The following is a 17,903-nucleotide window of genomic DNA, read 5'->3' on the forward strand; positions in this document are numbered from 1 at the left end:
AGGCTAAGGAGCCAACTCAGATGACAATCGGACACTTTCACGGCCTGCAGCTGCACTCCAAGTGGAGGGAGGGGCCAGGTGGAAAGCCCCGCGCTCAGATGAACTAGGAGGAGGTATGAGAGAGGGCCTGGTGGCATGTCCCCACACTGTCAGGCTGCTTCTGTCCTCTGGCTCCAGGGAGAATCACAATGCATTCGGCCAAGACTTGGGTGGTTCTGTGGTCAAGCCTCACCTTCGTGGCTTATCGGGAGCTGGGCAAGGGCATCAGGGCGCTGTGTCAGAGCTGCTTCCTACAACTCTACTTCCTGCCACGCCAACCTTTCATGTATCCAGCTAAGAATTCTTTTCAGGAGCATAGCCACTCCATCGGAGAGCTAGTTGTACTGATGGGAGCTTGGACCAAATCCTTTCCATTTGTCTTAACATCAGATGAGAGAGCGACTGCAACTGTGCCTCCCAGGAGCATGGTCAGACCCACGTGGAGGACCGACCACAGCCAGGCTCCCTACTTGGAGCCAAACCACGATGTCCCAGATGCCACTGGGGATCAACCTTAGAGCCAGCCTGTTTATAAGTCGAGAGATAGATTACTCCACCTTCCCTTACTCATTAATTCGAGTGCAGCAAGAGGTGTTGGGAACTGTGACTATGCTGCCTTGACTGGCCAGCACGAAGCCCAGAGCAAAACAATTGTGCTACAGACTTCACATTGGTCTGTGTTTGGCAGGCCGGCAGAGGCCTAATGTGCTCAGGCGTAACAGGGCAGTAGGAGAAGCACCAGGTTCGGATCTCCCACCCCTGGCTCTTTTTCGCTGCTGTAGTTTCCAAGGGCCTAGTTTCCTGGAAGTAGGGATGTGAAGGGAAAAGAAAAGAGTAGAGGGGACTAAATATGGGATTTGAGTCTCTTACAGCCAGTTGAGGCCTCTTTTCTCCTTCTCAACCTTATAGTTAAACACTACCTGGATGAGAACCGCCCTTTCCTGGAATTGCCACGTTCAGAATTCACACTGCCTTGTCCCAAGGGTGGACGCCACTGGGAGCTGAGCTTCGGTCATCTACTTATCTTTTTTAGTTTTTCCTTTAAGAGTACATTTCATCTTTCGTTGGCACCTGCTAGCTGCCGGTGCATGAAATGTCCGGGGAATGCGGCAGGTGGTTACCCACTGCTCAGTGCTCTTGGCTGTAAAAGCACCACTGTCTGATTGGATGTGTTTGGAGAACCCAAATGTGCAACATGGCCCATTTAGGAGTCTTTAAATGGTACGGCCCACATCTGCAGTGCAGATGGGAATTGTTGTCCATATCTGGAGAAAGCTGCCTATCAGCAGTCACTGCCCAGCAGTACCATTGAGCAGAAAGTAGGAGATCCATGTCGTCTATTTGTCACCACCAGCCAGGTTCGGTGCCCCAGACTACATGCCCCAGAGTTCTGTCACTCCACTGTGTAGCTAGTGGTCCAGGCATATCAGCCAGGCCCTGAGTTACAGATGTGCGGCCATGTCCTGGGTGATAATGGACCCAGGTGGCTGTAGTTCTTACCTGGGTCGTACCCCAGCTTGTTGGTTCCACTGATGTTCATGGTCAAAGGGCAGAAGTGCTAATAATATACTTCAAGTCTGAAGGCTGTGAGGCTGAAGACCCACGGAAGAGCCAATGTTGCCGTTCAAGTCCAAAGGCCATCTGCTGAATTCCCTCTTGATTGGGGGAGGTCAGTCTCCTGTTCTCTGCAGGGTTTCGGCTGATTGGATAAGGTCTACCCACATTATGGAGGGAAATTTGCTTTACTCAGAGACCATCAATTTAAATGTCAATCACAGCTAAAAAAAGCCTTCACAGCAACATCCAGAATAATGTTTGACCATGTATCTGGGCACCATGGTTCAGCCAAATGGACACACAAGATAACCGTTATGCTTTCCCGTGGGTTGTGAACAGGGACATGTGTTCCACGCAATCTGTTGTCATATGCTCTTCCTACAGGAGTTAGGATTGGCAGCAAATCACAGGGGAATTCAGGTAGTCCCATGGCATCGCTGTAAAGGTGTATTATAACCCAAGCCAATGAAGGCAAGATGATTTCCATCTTTGGATGTAGTGGGATGCTAAAAAGCGCATTGGCGAGCAATGTCCACCACCGCATCCCAGGTGTCTACAGCCTGTGCCATGAGCTCTGTGACTTATAATAATCTGTGAGGCTCCGCAGGCAATTGGCCTTTGTTAGTGCCACTCAGGGCTATTATAAGGACATATCAGGTCCTTGAGCCCCTTAAATCTACTAGTTCCTTTATCGAGACAGTAATCGCCCTCCTCATCCCCCTATCCTGCTCTGCTTCAGGGTAACCATTCGGCTCCATTAGAAGAGGTGACCACTTGTCCCCTATCCTAATGACCAGTATCCTGATCGTGACACTTCCCTATCAGGAACATCCCTTGCAATCAAGAGACGGTAACACACATACTCAAAACTTCCACAATACACTCAACAGTATTTGTCACAACCACTTGGGTGTGCGTTGGGTCAAAAGGGCGCACCCCAAAACTATGGCAATCCAGTGTTCAATTGGTCCAAATCTAGTAAGGGTAAGCTTTCAGCCATGCCTGTGGGTATGTCCCAGTATCACAGCGGCCCACAGGAGGCCTGAGAGGCTTTGTGAATTTTCGTCGCTCTCAGTTTTCTGATTCACTTTGACCACTGCATAGGGCCCCTGGTCTCCCCTGGGGATGAAAGGACCTTGGCCTCCAAACCCAGTTTGTCTATGAAGGGGGTCAAGAATAGTGCAGAGTGTTGGGTCAAACCACAGTCTGAACAGCACAAATCTCAGCAGGGAGGTCAGGGCTTTCTTGGTGTCTTTCCTGTCTGCTCACAGGACACGCCAAAGCTGGCCCAGTTACGGCCCACATCTTAAGTCCCGTGGCGTGATAACCAGAGAGACTTTTTGTCACAGTAAGATTATCACTTTCCTCTTTTGGGAACCCCGGCACAGTAGCCAGGTCTAAATGGCCTGTTTCTCCCTGCTACCTTGGCCTGGGGCGCATTATCTTGGCCTTTGCCAAGGCTTCTTTTCTGGAAAAATTATCATGTGGTAGCTGAATAGTTTCCCAGAGACATCCTCAGAGAACAGGAGAAGGCTCCATTTCTCCCGTAGCTTGGTGGTGTCGAGCAAATGTTCGAGCTGACTCTGGGTGACTTTTTTGTTATCTGGGCACTCATGATCTCCATTATGAATCCAGGCTGAGGTGACAAGAATTCATCTTGGATAGGCCACCATTTCATTACAGCTGTGAAGACCCACTGCACAAGCCCTGATTTATCTTTTTATTTTCTCCTCCACATCCATGACATTGGCCAGAATGGTTGCAGCCAGGGGTCTTGGAGCATGGGGTCAGTTGTGAAGTACCGAATGACTTCCATTCCTTGTCAGCCTGTGGACCTTGCGTAGTACCCTCATTTGCTAGTCAGATGAGCCATGCCTCTATGGTTTCACTGGACTTCTGTTCAAATCTCTAACTTCCCTCCTTTCTCACTCATTGTAAGAGTGGGTCCCAGTGCATTTCGGAGTGGCGGACTGCCCTTGATCACCAGGTAGGGTCCTATCTGTAGTCACAGTAGGAGGGTGAGCAATAATTGCTATGTGCTTTCTTCAGCTCTGCAAGAAACTCCCTCTTTGGCTTCTAACTCTAAACACCAATGGATGGGGCTCCTGGCTGGCTCAATCGGTAGAGCATGTGACTCTTGATCTTGCGGTTGTGAGTTCGAGCCCCATGTTGGATGTAGAGATTACTTAAAAATAGAATCTTAAAACAAAACAAAACCCAACACTCATGGAACTCATTTGGGATCAGGGATGATGGTCAAAGATACCTGTCTCTGATGTCAGCACACACGTCAGCACGAGGTGGACACGAAGTGAGGCAGAGCTCTCTCCCGTACTTGACCTGACAGTCCGTAGAGCCCTGTCTCTTCTCCAAAGAGGGATTGTGGCCTTAGCCCCACAGTAAGTGCCAGATTGGTCAGGGGGTCAGGCAGTGCCTGAGTGCAGCGTGGAGGCTAACAGGGCCACAGCGGTCACTGTTGCAGTCACAAGGCTCATAGGCTGCCTCACGTCATAGACTCAGCCAGGAAGGAGACGACAAGCCCCAGTGGATCCAGACAGCTTTTAACTCACAGACAGCAGCATGGTACCAACTTCTCACACCCCTGGTTCCACAGGATGACATCGAACTGGAGGGACAGGAGGGATGAGGACAGGAGGTCTGGTGGTAAGTCACTCTGTGGTCAGGGAGCCAACTCTGAACTATAGCCAAACAGCTACACGGCCTCAGGCTGCTCTCTACAAGGAGGGGGGGGCAGGTGAAGAGCCCTGCCCTCAACCGACACTAGAGGGAGGGGAGAGGGATGGCCTCGCTCGTGGTGGTCTCCACAGATGCGGAGGCTCCTCACCAGGCTGCTTAGGGCCCCCTGCTCCAGGAGGAATTGTAGTGCCTTCTGTCAGGACTCAAGTCAGACACCTCCAGCCCCGCCTACTCAGCCTACGTAGAGACGTGCAAAGTTGTAAGGATACTGGGGTGGGGCTGTGACCCTGCACTCACACCTCCGCCCGTCAGTACGCCTCAGACCCAACCACGAGGCTGACTTCTATAGCTTAGTTTTGCCTGTTCTTGAACTTCATAAAATAGAATCATAAAAATGCACTTTTTGACGTCTGGCTTCTTTCCTCAACATGTCTTTGAGGTTTGTCAATGTTGGTGCGTGCACCAGTGGTCTGTTCTTCCTTATGGCCATACAGACATTTGGGTCATTTCCAATTTATTCTGGTCCTAACTTTGCTCTCCTTCTGGAATTCCCAGCACTCATATACTGGAATCTCGTATGTTTCTTAGGCTCTGCTTTCTCCATTCCTTTTTTTTTTTTTTAAGATTTTTTTTTTTTATTTGAGAGGGGGGAGGGGAGGGGCAGATAGAGAGGGAAAAAGAATCCTTAAGCAGACTCCCTGCTGAGCACGGATCCCAGTGCAGGGCTATATCCCAGGACCCGGAGAACACGACCTGAGCTGAAATCAAGAGTTGGATGCTTAACCAACTGAGCCACCCAGGTGCCCCTGCTTTCTCCATTCTTTTATTTTTTCTCTCCCTGTATCTCAGTTTAGATACCTTCTATTAATCTATCTTCAAGTTCACAAATTCTGTCCTTTGCTGTGTCCAATCCCTATGGTTGTGACTTTACCCTTCAGTCCTATGAATCTTTATAAAACCCATGCAGGAGCACATAATCCCAGAGATAGCACTTTTCAGTTCTACCTGCTCCGTTGGTTCTTTTTAAATAGATTCAGTCCTGCTGAAATTCTCTATATTTGTACCCATTTGTCTTTTTTGGAGTTAATATATTAATCATAGTTACTTTTAAGTCCTTGTCTGTCAACTCCAATATCGGGATCATCTGTGGGTCTGCTTCTATTGTTTCTTTTTTCTCTTGTTTATTGGCTCCATTTTCTACCCCCCTTTGTGCGTGTTTTATAATTTCTAATAGGAGGTTGCATGTTGGGTATAAAAGAAGGGTAGATTGAGGAACACTGAATAATATATAGAATTATTAAATCACTATATTGTATACTTGAAACCAATTTAACACTATGTTAACTATACCGGAATTAAAATTTAAATATATATATATATAATAACCTTAAAAAAGAAAAAAAAGAAGAGTAGGACTTCAGACTATGTAATTCCTCTCCCTTATCCCCCATCCCAGGGGAGCCAGTCACCTCAATGTAATCAAGCATTGAGCTGAGTTGGGGCAGAGCTATAGTTCTGGTAATACTCAATCCTTTTCTGGATTGTCCCTGTCCCTTAGGAGTAGCCCTCTTGGATTTGGGGTTGAAAGCCTAGCCAGCCTCTATCTCCCTAGTCCTTCAAGTACTCTTTTGAGGTTTTGAGGTTAGCTCTTCAGCCTCCCAAACCACCCAGGCTCAAAATCTGGCCAATATCCTAAGGGGGGAGACTAGTCATTGTTTCAGCCCCTCTCTCTCTAAACACTGCAAGACTCTGGGACTTGCCTTTCCAGCCCAGCCAGTGCTCAGCTGCCCACAGTGCTCCAGAACGCAGCAAATGTTCCATGGGGGAAACTGGCTTGGCATTCCAGGCTCCTCTAGTGCCCAACCCTCAACACGGTCCCCGTAAGAACCACAAACTATTCGTTTCTCTTTTCCCCAGTAGAATGTCCCTGTTCAGGACAATGCTGGTCACTGGAGATGCCCCAAATCAACGAGCGTCTCGGAGAAGAAAATAACCACCTATCATCAGTTAACCTCGGTGGGTCTCTCCCCCTGGAAATTTTGTTCATCTGATCCTTATTCCTCCCACCAGTCCTCATTCTCTTTAAAAAGGATGATTTTTAGGGTGCCTGGGTGGCTCAGTTGGTTAAGAATCTGCCTTCAGCCTTCAGCTTGGGTCATGATCCTGGGGTCCTGGGATAGAGCCCCGCATCAGGCTCCCCGCTCAGCGGGAAACCTGCTTCTCCCTCTCCCTCTGCCCGCCATTCCCCCTGCTTGTGCTCACTCGCTCTGTCTCTCAGAAATAAATAAATAAGATCTTAAAAAAAATTTTTTTTAAATTAAAAAGATGATTTCCATCTCGTTTCCTTCTGTTTCAACGGGAGCAGTGGCCTGTGGAGACCTACCACATCCGACCCAGAAGCAGAAGTTCCTTGGTTCTGCTTTTTATCACTTCCCCTGATAAAGACTTCTTAGTATTTTTTCTTAATCGCACTCTAACTTGATTTCCTCTTATTTACACCAGTTACAGTGTTTTTATCTCCTTCAAAAATAAATGTGAACTACTTCCTCGGCTTTCTTGAGGGATGGCCATTTTACCTCAAAGCTCTTGTTGCCTTGTTCTTTGGGGCGAGGGATGTTTCCTGGTTTCTGTCTTTCAGTTTGTTCACAACTCTTTGTCTTCTTGCCCTTCTCTGGAGCTGCTGGGAAAGTTTCTGATGATTTTATAGATTTCGGGGGGCCCTTTCTAGGCTTAGAGGAGGAGCTGAGGGCTCCCCGCTCTGCTACCCCATTGCTCAGTAGACTTGTCTTGACGGGTGAATTCCCTGGGAAGCATGTTCCTTCTCTTCAGTCACCCCGTCCCCTTTCAGGGAAACTCACTTTCCCTGACCCCCCTCCCCTCTCCCCTGAATCTCTGAGGACTGTCGCACACATCATGGCATCAGCTACTCCCTAACCTTTGTCGGCTAATGACTTTCCACCGTCAGTGGCCAGCCTTTGCCTCCATCTGGGCTTCTCCACGTCTCTGTCACACCTACGTCCCCACAGGCCCCTGAAAGGCAACGTCTCCAAACTCCCCACTCTTCCCGCAGCTCTGCTCCTCTGCCTGTGACCCTCTTTCAGGAAAGACCCTGCCACGCGTCAGAAGCCTGTGAATCATCTCCCTCTTCCCCGTGGCTCGCATCCCGGGGCTGCGTCAGCTCTGCCCGGCGAACACTGCCTGTCCTCCCCCTTCCCCGCGGCCCCGGCACGGGCCCCATCCCTCCTCGCACCTGCCCTCCGGAGGAGCGCGCACGCCACGAGCACTCAGTGGGCACAAGTGGTTTTATTAGCCCCGCCTGGAAGGGGAAGGCCCGGCAGGCGCCGGACGGCACGGCCGACCGGAGCTACATGGCTGCCGGCAGCATGGATACCAGTGGCCGGGGGCCAGGACGGGGACGAGCCCTCCGACGGCGTGGGCCAGACCACGTGCAGGTAGGATCTCGGCTTGAGAAGGGGCCCGGCCTCACCGATGCCGCTTGCGGATGCTCTGCAGCTCCTGGTAGATGGCGCTGAAGCTGGGCCGCTGCCCGGGCTCGTAGGCCCAGCACTGCTCCATGAGCCTGAACACGGCGTCGGGGCACAGCTCCGGGCAGGGCAGGCGGCCCCCTGTGGGGACGGGCACCGCACGCCAGCTGTGAGGAGAGGCCGGGGACCGGCAGCCTCGGGGGCATTCGGGGAGCAGAGGGGGCTGCTTATGAAGAGGCACCGTTCTCAGGGCGCCGCTCTTCCAGGGCCCCAGGCTCACAGAGGTTCTGACCTCGGTCCCACCGTGGGCCAGCCGGTGAGCCTCTGCAAGCCTGTTCGTTGGGTCTGTAGAAGGGACGTGTTCAGCCCTCGCCCTCGCTGTGAAGGGGAAGTGAGCTACGCCGGCCTGGCACAAAAGGGGGCTGGCTCGGCGGCGGCAGCTACAGGAGGACTCTTGCTCTGCCCTGTGGGGCCGTCAGGGGACCCGGGGGAGCCTGGCCGGGCCCTGGGGAGGCGGTGTGGCTCTGACGCGGCCACGTGCGGGGATGCCTTACCCTTTTCCACAAATTCCCGGGTCTGCTGATTGCTGAGGTTGGGGTAGGGGGAGGCCCCCAGGCTGAAGGTCTCCCAGAGCAAGATCCCGAAGCTCCACACGTCGCTCTCAGAGGAGTAGCGTCCTGCAGGGAGGGAGGCGTGAGCGGGCCGGCCACGTCAGCTGGCCAGAGTGCAGGCCTGGCCTCCGGGCCGCCGGACTGCGTAAGGCCCAGGTACCGTAGTTAAGCGCCTCCGGGGCTGTCCACTTCACGGGGACTTGTCGGAGGCCCCCCGAGGCTGCATAGATCCCATCGGCTTCCTCCCGGGACATCCCGAAGTCACTGATCTTGAGGACGTTCTTCTCCGTCACTAGGCAGTTCCGGGCCGCCAGGTCCCTGGGTGGGCAGGACAGCATCTGTGCGGCACCTGCCTGGCCCGGCGCTCCGGGCACAGCTAGGGACAAAGCTGCGCCCCACCCCTGGGTCTCCTGGCTCACAGGGATAGGCAGCTGCCAGGTCTGGAGCACGTGTCTGGCCCGAGGGCAGGGGCAGGGTGCCAGCGAGGCCTGGCGCCGGGGGCAGGGGGCGGGGAGGCCCTGCGGGGGGGGGGGGGGGGCCCGGCTCACCGGTGGATGCAGCACTTGCTCTCCAGGTACTCCATGCCCGCGGCCGCGTCCCCCACCATCTGCAGCAGGGTCTTCATCCTCAGGCGGGAGCCCTCAGTCCGCAGGAAGGTCAGGAAGTCGCCCCCTGGGGGTGGGCAGGGGAAGCCCGGGTGAGCTCGGGCAGCAGCCCCCCCACCCGACCCCCGCGGGGCACCGGCTTCCTCCGCTCACCCTGCACGAGCTCCATGACGATGTAGACGGGCTGCTTCTGGGTGCAGACGCCGATGAGGCGCACGATGTTGGGGTGGCTGTACTGCTTCAGGATCCTGGAGGGCACCGCCGCTTAGAAGCCCACCTCGGGGAGCCCCGGGAGCCCCAGGGAGCCCGAGGGAGGATGGGAGAAGGCCCCAGAAGAGGAGAGCGTGGCCTCTGAGGCCAGCAGACCTGGCCGTGTGACCTCGGGTGGGTCACGGAGCCTCTCCCCCTCGGCACTAAGTGGGGGGTACCACCTGCACGGTATGGGGGACGGGGCATGAGGGTTAAGTCAAGCACTTTACCTCAGGCCACACACAGAGAAAACCCTTTGTGTGTGGAACTGTGGGATCGTTACTTCACCACCTACCTCGCTTCCTGTAGAAACTTGGCCTTGAGGTCAGGGGGAAGTGTCTCTCGACAAGACTTCACCGCCACCAGAGTGTTGTCGGCCCGCAGGCGTCCACTGAACACTTCGCCAAAGTTCCCCTGAAAGGGTCTCAGGCTCCTACCAGTCGTCCCTGGACCGTGGTCCTCTTCTTCACTGCTGGACACCTGTCCTCATCTTGTCCCCACCCGCCCCTCCCGGCCCCCACGCTCGGACTGCTCAGCTATGCTCCACAGGAGATTTACCCCCTGGCTGGGGGAGCCAAGAGGGTGCGCACGGGATAGGCAGAAAAGGTTACCTCTGACTTGCCATATTCACAGGGAGAAGTGACACAGAAAACCCCCAAATCTCTTTCACTTAGGTTGAAAAACCATTCCGATTCTTAAGAGAGTGACTTTTTTCCTTAGCAGGTATTTTATAGCTCATGTGTGAACAGAGCGTACCGCTTCCCTAAGGAGAAAAGGCCTGGGTGGGGTGAGGGGGCGTCGGGGGTGCCAGGGGAAGTAGGGGAGGGAAAGATCAGGCAGCCAGGAGGCTGGTGCAGCACTCAACTCACCCGCCCAATCTGCTCACCCAGCACCAGGTCCTCGTGGTTTAGCACCCACTTGTCCTGGGGAAGGAGGGGGTGGCGGGTTGGAAGTCAGTGAGGGGAATGGGTTCTGGGCCCTGCAAGGGACCAGACACCCCCCACCAATGCTATGTTTTTCATTTCTTAGCACCTCGGTTTGTTGGTCTGAAAAATGGGCGTTGGACGGTATCAGGATCACACTTAGAGGACTTTGGGGACAAGGCGGGTGCCCTAACTGAGGGACTATCAGCTCTGCCTGCGTGTATGTGTGCGTCCCATGGAATGGGTGTGGCCTTGAGATTCCAAACCTGGAGGGAAGCTGGCCCCGAGGAGTGAGGAATCACGCTGTGCCCCTGTATAGAGACAGGAACCTGGGAAACCCTTCCTGCTCTGACGCTGCGTGGCATAGGTGGCATGGGAGGGGCTGGGCACAGGCTCACCTTGGGCACAGCCCTGTTCAGGACAATACCACTCTTCTTGGTGAGGGGCTGCTGGGAGCGCAGCAGGTGGTCAATGAGCAAAGGGATGCTGGGAAAGCCGTCCCCTTCCAGTCGGTACAGGTTCTGCAGGGCAGGGGAACCCAGGGTCAATGGCCTCCTCTGCTGGGAGGGCCTGAGCCCCGGGAGATGAGGGACGGGAGGCAGAGCCGGCAGAGAAGGTGCTCTCTGATGCCGTGCCACAGGCCTGGAGCCTTCCTCCGGGGAGGACCCGCGCCGAAGACGGTGCCTCTAGCTTGTTGCACGGACTGCATGCTCTCTATGGCCCGTTTCAGCTCCGCCAAGGAAGCATCGGATGTAGCAGCAAGTTCCTCCCCTCCCAAGGCCATTCCCCCGTGGAGTGGGAGGCGGGGTGGGGCAGGCCGGAGCCCAGGCCCCACTCACGTCAGTGGACTGGATGATGAAGTGCCGGGGCTGGCCATCCCACAGCACAGACAGCACGTACTCCTGCTTGCCCTGGCTCTCCCGCACCAGGAAGTCCCCGGAGTGTGTCAGCAGCTCGGCCACCTCTGCCCGTGGGATGGCCCCATGGTACCACAGCTGCTCATGCAGGGGCTTCTGCACCTCTGGCACGAGCTGCAGGGGTGGAGGGAGCTGGCAGGGGTGGGGAGGGGGAAGGGTCATTCAGCCAGTTTGCCAGGGGAGGCCACCAGGACAGACGGGGGTCAGCTGGGGTGGGGGGGTCTGTCTCTCTCTCACTTATATGCCCCTCGTCCTCACAAACCACGTGCGTGGCATTAGAGCCCCCGGAGCAAGCAACAGACTGAGCCAGGCTCGTGCTAGGCAGAGCTGGGATGGGGAGCCCAGGCTGGCTGATCTCAAACCAGGCTTCTGCCTTTTCCTCCAGGCCCCAGCTGCCCAACTACTCCCAGAGCAGGGAGAGCCGGGGGGAACAAGGCTGCAGCACGCATTGGGGTGGACAGGAAGGAGGTGCTGGCTGGCAAGATCTGGGGACATACACAATCTGGAATCCCAGGGAAGGCGGGGACTCCCCGAGAAAAACCGTCTCCTCTGGGCAGAGCCTCCTCTCTGGGGCAACCTAGTGATCAACCCCAGACATCCTGGCAGGAGGGGCTTAGGGGGTACATGTCAGAGACCCATGGCCTGGCCCACCCCTTAGAGAAGGGCAGAGATGTGGGCCCAGGCTGGGCTCCACTCACCGAGAACTTGGGGCGGAAGATTCCCGAAATGTGGCTCTTAAGGATCTCCAGGGTGGGTGTCCTTCCCCCTTCTCGCTCCTGCTCCTGAGGCCAGGGACAGACGTCAGCGGGTGGCCGGGCTTGGGGAGGGGGAGGGCAACAATGAGGAACGCGCCCCCGGCGGGCAGGCGAGGCTGGCGGCGGCGGGCAGCAGCAGGCAGCTCACCGAGGATGACGTGGAGTGGCGGTCATCCTGCAGGAGCAGCACGGGCGGGGGCTCGCCAGGGCCCAGCTGCCCCAGCTTGGCCTGCAGCAGCTCCTGCTGGGCCTGCAGCTTGGCCTGGCTGCACAGAGCGACCTGCAGCCCCTGTAGCGCCTCTTGCAACACCTGCTTCTTGGCCAGCAGCTGCACCCTGCAGGTGGGGCCGGGCGGGAGGCGGGGGTGGAGAGAGGGGCTCAGCCCGTAGCTGGCAGCCAGCGGCCGGCCCGGTCGGCCCGGTCGGCCGGCGGGCGAGAGGGAGGGTGGGCCAGGAGGCTGCTATGGGCGAACCCGCTCACCGCTCCCGGGGATGGGTGTTCTGTTCCTCGTTCCGGAGATCGCGCTGCAGCTGAGTGACCACCTCCTGCCGGCTGAGCACCGTCTCGGTGGCCACAGCCAGTTCATCTGTCACTGAGGTCAGCCTGTGCCCGAAGCGAGGGCAGTGTTAGAGCTGTGCCCCTCCGAGGCGCCCCCGCAGAGCCAAGCAAGCCTGGCCCCCTGGCCATAGCTCTGCAGAGACGGCGTCCGCCCCTGGCCACCCCCGGCCGCCCCGGCCCAGAGCCCGGCCCAGTGCCCAGCCCGCACGCACGTGTGCTGCACGCTCTCCACGGTCAGCTCGTTGAGCTGCAGCTCCCCCGGCTCCAGCGGTTCGCCCTCCTCGAGCAGGGACTCATCAAAGGTGACACAGGGTGGGATGTCAGGTGCAGACCTTCAGGGGGACGGTGTGCCATCAGTGAACAGGCCAGAAACCCGGTGCCCAGCAGGAGTAAGGAGGGGCTTACCCATACTGCCGCAGGAAGCCTTGGTACTCGGTCTCGGGCTGGATGCGGGCCACAGCTGCAGCCATCTCCAGGTGAATGGCCGCCACCTCGTCCTGCACCAGGCTGCTAATCTCCAGGTACTCCTGCAGGATCTCCTTCCTGCCCCCAGACAGGAGCCCTGGTCAATGGGGCCTCGGGCTGGGTTGGGTTGGGCGGCACGGGGCCCCTGACGCCGGGTTTGGAGGAGTCAGCCCAGGGGGCGGACCCTCCCCCTCCCCCTCATCATTTGCCAGCCAAGTGACCACAGGCAAGTGACTCAATGTCTCCCTTATCTCTGCTTCCTGGTGTGTATAATGGGGACGCTGGAGTTGTGATAAGGACCCAGTGACAGAACATGAGGTGTACATGAACGGCTCAGTAAATGGGAGCACAGGTGCGCCTGTCCCGGGCAGCCAGCCCCACGGCGGGGGCTCTGGGTTCCAATGTGCTGCGGGCCCTACACTTACATGTCCAGTCCCAGGCCCTCCCCGAGCTCCAGCTTCACGCAGCCACGCACCTACGCAAACGTCCTGCTCGATGTCCCTTAGACACCCTAACTCCATGAATTGAAACACGAACCCCTGTTCTTGTCTCCCGAACCCGTTTCTCCCCTACCTGTCCCAGTAAGTTAGCAGGAACTCCATCTTCCCTGGACTCCATCTCACACCTCACCCCACCTTGGCAGTGCACCCAGGACCTAGCACCCTGGCCCAGCGGTCTGCGGTCTGCACTCCTGAAACAGCCCTCGGCCTGGTCCCCTCAAGTCTCTTCTCAACACAGCAGCACCCACGTCCTCACAACAGCCTGCTGGCCCCTCCAGCACCCAGCAGCACCCCAAGCCTTGGACCCTGCCAGCCTCGCGTCCGCCTCTGCCTTCCCCTCCCCCTGCCTGGGCTACACTGGCTGCGCTGCTGCTCCCGGATTTCAGGCACTCTCCCACCCCAGGGGCTACGCACCTGCCCTTCTCTTTCTGGAACGGTGTTTCTCCAACCATCCCCTCTCCCCCAGCTCGGTTTGCTCTGGTACCTCTGAGGCTTTTCCAGAGCACTCTACTGAAAGCTGTCCCTCCTCCCCGCCCGCCTCGCCGCCCCTGCCTTCCCATCGCCTTTCCTTGTCTGATTTTTCTCCATAGCACTTACTGCCTCACATGTGCTACCCACGGAAGTTGCTCTCTTTTTTCTCTCCAGCACCATGAAAGATCCTAGAGGACAGATGCTTTCGCCTCCATTGTCCCCTGCCGTACCCCAGAGCCTAGAGCGGCGATCCATAAACACAAGGAAACCTCACAATCGGGACCCTGGAATAACGTGATCCGGATAGAAGCTGACAGGCTCCAAACCTCGGCCCAGAGCCCGTTCTCCTGTGACTGCGCGGCCGCTGTCACAGGCCTAGATTTTCTGGACTGGGCCTCTGGGCCCGGCAGGGCTGTGGGGCTGCGAAGGGGTGACCAGGGCAGCACGCTTACAGGATGCAGGCCATCTCCTGGTGCAGGTCCTGCAGCGACTGCAGCAGGCCCGGGAGCATGAGCTGGTGGTGGTGCTGGTGGTGCAGCTGCGCGGCCCGCACGCCCAGCACATAGCGGTTGTGGTGCGCAAAGAGCTTCCACAGGCTCCGCACGTACTTGTCCTTGGCCTTGTCGCGGTCCTTGTCTGCCCGGGATGAGAGGGGCTGTGGGTGACGGCACAGAGGCCTGGCAGGTCCCTCTCCCTGGGCCCCTGTGGACAGGTCAGGGGTGGCTCGGGAGGCCCTCTCTTCCAGGAAGGGAAGCCACACACCTTTGCTGGCCTCCTGGTACTTGCGCCTGGCCTGGGCGCTGTCCCGCGCCAGGACTCGGTACTGGCTCTTCAGCTTCTCGATGTCCTGGTTGTGGGTCTGGGGAGAGAGGAGGGGCTGGTGTGGGGGAGCGGGTCCCCGGGGGCGCAGGACAATTCTGCCCGAGGTGAAGCCCTGCACGGGTCCCACCATCTTGGCAGGCCGCGCATCTAAGTCTGTCCTCCAAGAAGCGCCTGGAGGCCTCTGGGGCCCAACCTCTGTGGCTGAAGTGAGATCAGAGGAACTGGCTTAAGGACAGGCCCCTGGGGGAGACAGAGCGGTGGGCTGGGCAGGCTACACCTGGCCCTCCTTGACCTGGAGTGGCAACTGGTGGCAGGTAGGCCCCAGCCTCAGGCATGTGTGGCCTGGGCTTGGTTTAACGCTCTCTTGATGCCATCTTGAAACTCTTCATAATTTTTTGACAAGAGGCCCTACATTTACACGTTGCACCAAGTCCTGCAAATTCTGTTCCTGGTGGCAGGAACAATGGAGGGTCAAGAGCAAAGTTCTTAACCCAGTTCCCCTGTTTATGCACTGGAATCCTTTGGGTAAGTTCCATCCCTTTCCTCTAAACTTTAGTTTCCCAGTCGGTATAACAACTTAATGGAAAGATGAGATGAACTTCTCAAAGGGCCAGATGGTAAGCACTTTAGGCTCATACAGTCTCTGTTGAAATCACTCAGCTCTGCCACTACAGCTCTGTAAGAGCCACGGGTAATAGGAAAACGAACAACTGGGCATGGCTGGGTTCCAGTAAAAGTACCCCCTAAAAGCAGGTGCTTTTAGGAACAGTAGATGCGCTTCTGGGGAGCGCGCCGGAGGGCAGACAGTGGCCAGCAGGGGCCGCTGTGGGTCCGCGGGAAGGCTGCGTTTGGCGCAGGTGGAAGGGGTGTGGTGCAGGGGTGCTGACCAGCACAGAATCCAGAGGCTGAGCAGCCAGCCAAACAGCTCCGATCACTCAGCCACTAGCCCGAGCAGCAGGGCAGGGCTCAAAGGCAGGCGGGCGGACTTCACACCTCTGTGTCAGCGGCCCACACTGCTGCCTTGCGAGGAGCCCGCCTAGGCCAACAGCAGACAGACTAACCCCGACTCCTCACGGGCCCCGGAGCCGGCCGGTGCAGGGTGGGAGGTGGGTCACAGATCCTGCGTGCTTTGCAGACAATGGCTGCATCACTCACCTTGACTCCCAGCACTTTACTTGGGCACAAGGTTAGGTGATAGCAAATGCAAGGAGAGGCCTTGCTACAGGCCAGCCCACATGCCGGGAGGAGGGACGGAAGCTGGGGCAGGCCTGCGGTCAGGGACTTGCACTTCCCCCCCGTGAATCCAGGGGCTCTTGTGCAAAACCAGCCCCTTCTGTGTCAGCCTTCGGGCAGCACTGGCCAGGTGGAGCCCAGGGCCGCCTGCCCACCTTGCTGAGCTCCTGCTGCAGCTGCTGCCACTGCTCGCTGTAGGTCTTGCGCAGCTGCTGCCGCTCCCGGATCAGCAGGCCCAGCTTGCTCAGGGGCCCTGAGTTCAGATCCTCCGCGTGCTGCCTCAGCAACCGGCTCAGGCCCTCCGTCTGGCTGGTGATCTCTGCCCAGGACTGTATGACACGGGGCAGGCGAGACAGGGAGAGGGGGACAATGGCTCCCTAGCCAGGGTCTGCCAATTCTCCAACCCTCCCCAGTGGGCTCCGGGAAAAGAAGGGGGCGGGCAGATAGAGCTGACACCACAGGAAGGGGATGAGGAGGCCTAGGGTCCCACAGAAGCCCCACCTGACTGATGGGGCTATTGGGGCTGATGCCCCGGCCTCCGCTGTCCTGCAGGGACATGTGGTGCAGCAGCCCTGCGTATTCCCTGTCGCTCTTGACACGCTGGGCCATCCACTTCCTCATGCCCTCCAAGAGCCGCAGCTCAGCCTCCTGCATCTGCTGCACTGCCCCGTGGCCCTGGGGGCTGCACAGCTCCGAAGAGAAGCCCATGGTGCCGTCCTGGGGACAGAGAGAGGAGAGCCCACCACTGGGGAAGGCAGCAGCTGGAGGCGGAGGGGCCAGCCGGGGAGGCTGGGGGCTGCCCCCCAAAGAGGAGCTGCAGACAGACAGGAGGTGGGGTCCTGTCCTGCTGGAATGCAGCCATAGGTCCAAAACGGCAACTTGGCCTGGGACGGGCCCTCACCGCTTCCCGTGTCCGGGCCAAGGCCTGGCGCCAGGGGACCCCTCCCTCCCCAGGCCCTCCACCCAGGCACCCTGCCCAGGGGCTCCGCGTGCCCAGGACCCTCCACCGGGCTCCAGGCAGCCACAGCCCAGCCGGGCCCCTGCCCTGCCACGCGCGCCCCACCCGGGGGGGTGTCCCCCTCTCCGCACCCCTGGCCGTGGCCGCCCCCCACTTCCCCGCGCCCGCCCGCGCCTCCTGGGGCTCGGGGCGGGAGTTACCCGCGCAGGCAGCTGCTCCGGGGCTGCCGAGGACGCCTCCGGTACGACTCCGGTCCGACTGCGGCCCGGGCGACCCTGGCCAGTTCCTGCTTCGGCTTCCTCCTGCCGCGGTTTCAGTTGGCCGGCCGGGGCGGGCCCGGCGAGGGGAAGGGGCGGGCGGCAGGGCCGGCGCCCCCGACGCCTGCCGGCCCCCCTGCCCAGCGCGCCGCGCGGCCGCGGAAACGGAAGGGAGGAGGGGGCCGGGGAAGAATGGCCGCGCGGAGAGCCGCCTGCCCGCGCCCCCAGGGCCTGGGCAGCGCCCGGGAGCGCGGGGAAGCGGCCGCGGCGCGGCGGGGGCCTGGCGCCCGGCCAGAGCGGCCCAGAAGGGGAAGGGGAAAGCCTGCTGCAGGCCTCCCCACCCCATCGGATTCCCCAAGGAGAGCTCAGGCTCCAGCCAACATTTGAATAAAATTTCCAAGTTAATATCCCCGAGGAGAGGCCTCCTTCTCAGGCACGGTCTGGGGAACCGGCCACCACTCCCCGGGCCCGAGGCAGGGGCTTCCTGTCCCGAGGGAAGCCGGGGCCAGCGGAGGGGCTGGGGTGGGGGAGGGGACAGGTATGGAGTTTCCTGACTGGACCTCGGCCAGCAACAACCACCTATCTTGGTTCGGTCAGGCCCCGCCATAGACCTCAGCCCTACAGCCAAGGGAGATCCTGAGCAAGGGGGACCACCCTATTGGAGACCAGGCCTGTGGGGGTGGGAGCTCTCTGCTTGTCCTACTCTTGGTGCTCCCACGTTCCACGCCCTGGGGCTTGTCCCCAGCTGCTGCCTCCTTCCACAGCCCACTGCTCCCCCAAGGAGGCCCTAGAACTCGGTGG

General features: G+C 58.3%; 1 protein-coding gene across 2 annotated transcripts; it reads right to left on the reverse strand.

The window, feature by feature from the left end:
* Window positions 1-7,577: 7,577 nt before the first annotated feature.
* On the reverse strand, window positions 7,578-17,391 carry FES (FES proto-oncogene, tyrosine kinase). 2 transcript variants are annotated; one of them, XM_026510504.4, is made up of 19 exons: window positions 17,046-17,389; window positions 16,389-16,604; window positions 16,043-16,216; window positions 14,595-14,691; window positions 14,285-14,468; window positions 12,802-12,939; window positions 12,609-12,728; window positions 12,319-12,441; window positions 11,987-12,173; window positions 11,782-11,865; window positions 11,006-11,215; window positions 10,565-10,687; window positions 10,113-10,166; window positions 9,539-9,657; window positions 9,148-9,242; window positions 8,938-9,061; window positions 8,550-8,707; window positions 8,333-8,455; window positions 7,578-7,919 (listed from the first exon to the last, which is right to left on the reverse strand). In XM_026510504.4, the coding sequence occupies exons 2-19, from the start codon at window positions 16,593-16,595 to the stop codon at window positions 7,777-7,779; spliced, it is 2,463 nt and encodes an 820-aa protein (XP_026366289.4). In that variant the 5' UTR covers window positions 16,596-16,604; window positions 17,046-17,389; the 3' UTR covers window positions 7,578-7,776. The 2 variants fall into 2 exon arrangements, with proteins under 2 accessions (XP_026366289.4, XP_057159669.1); XM_057303686.1 differs by having other exon boundaries at window positions 7,578-8,455; window positions 17,046-17,391.
* Between the last annotated feature and the right edge of the window lie 512 nt (window positions 17,392-17,903).

This window comes from Ursus arctos, unplaced genomic scaffold (assembly GCF_023065955.2).
Source record: "Ursus arctos isolate Adak ecotype North America unplaced genomic scaffold, UrsArc2.0 scaffold_28, whole genome shotgun sequence".
Lineage (NCBI taxonomy): Eukaryota > Metazoa > Chordata > Mammalia > Carnivora > Ursidae > Ursus > Ursus arctos.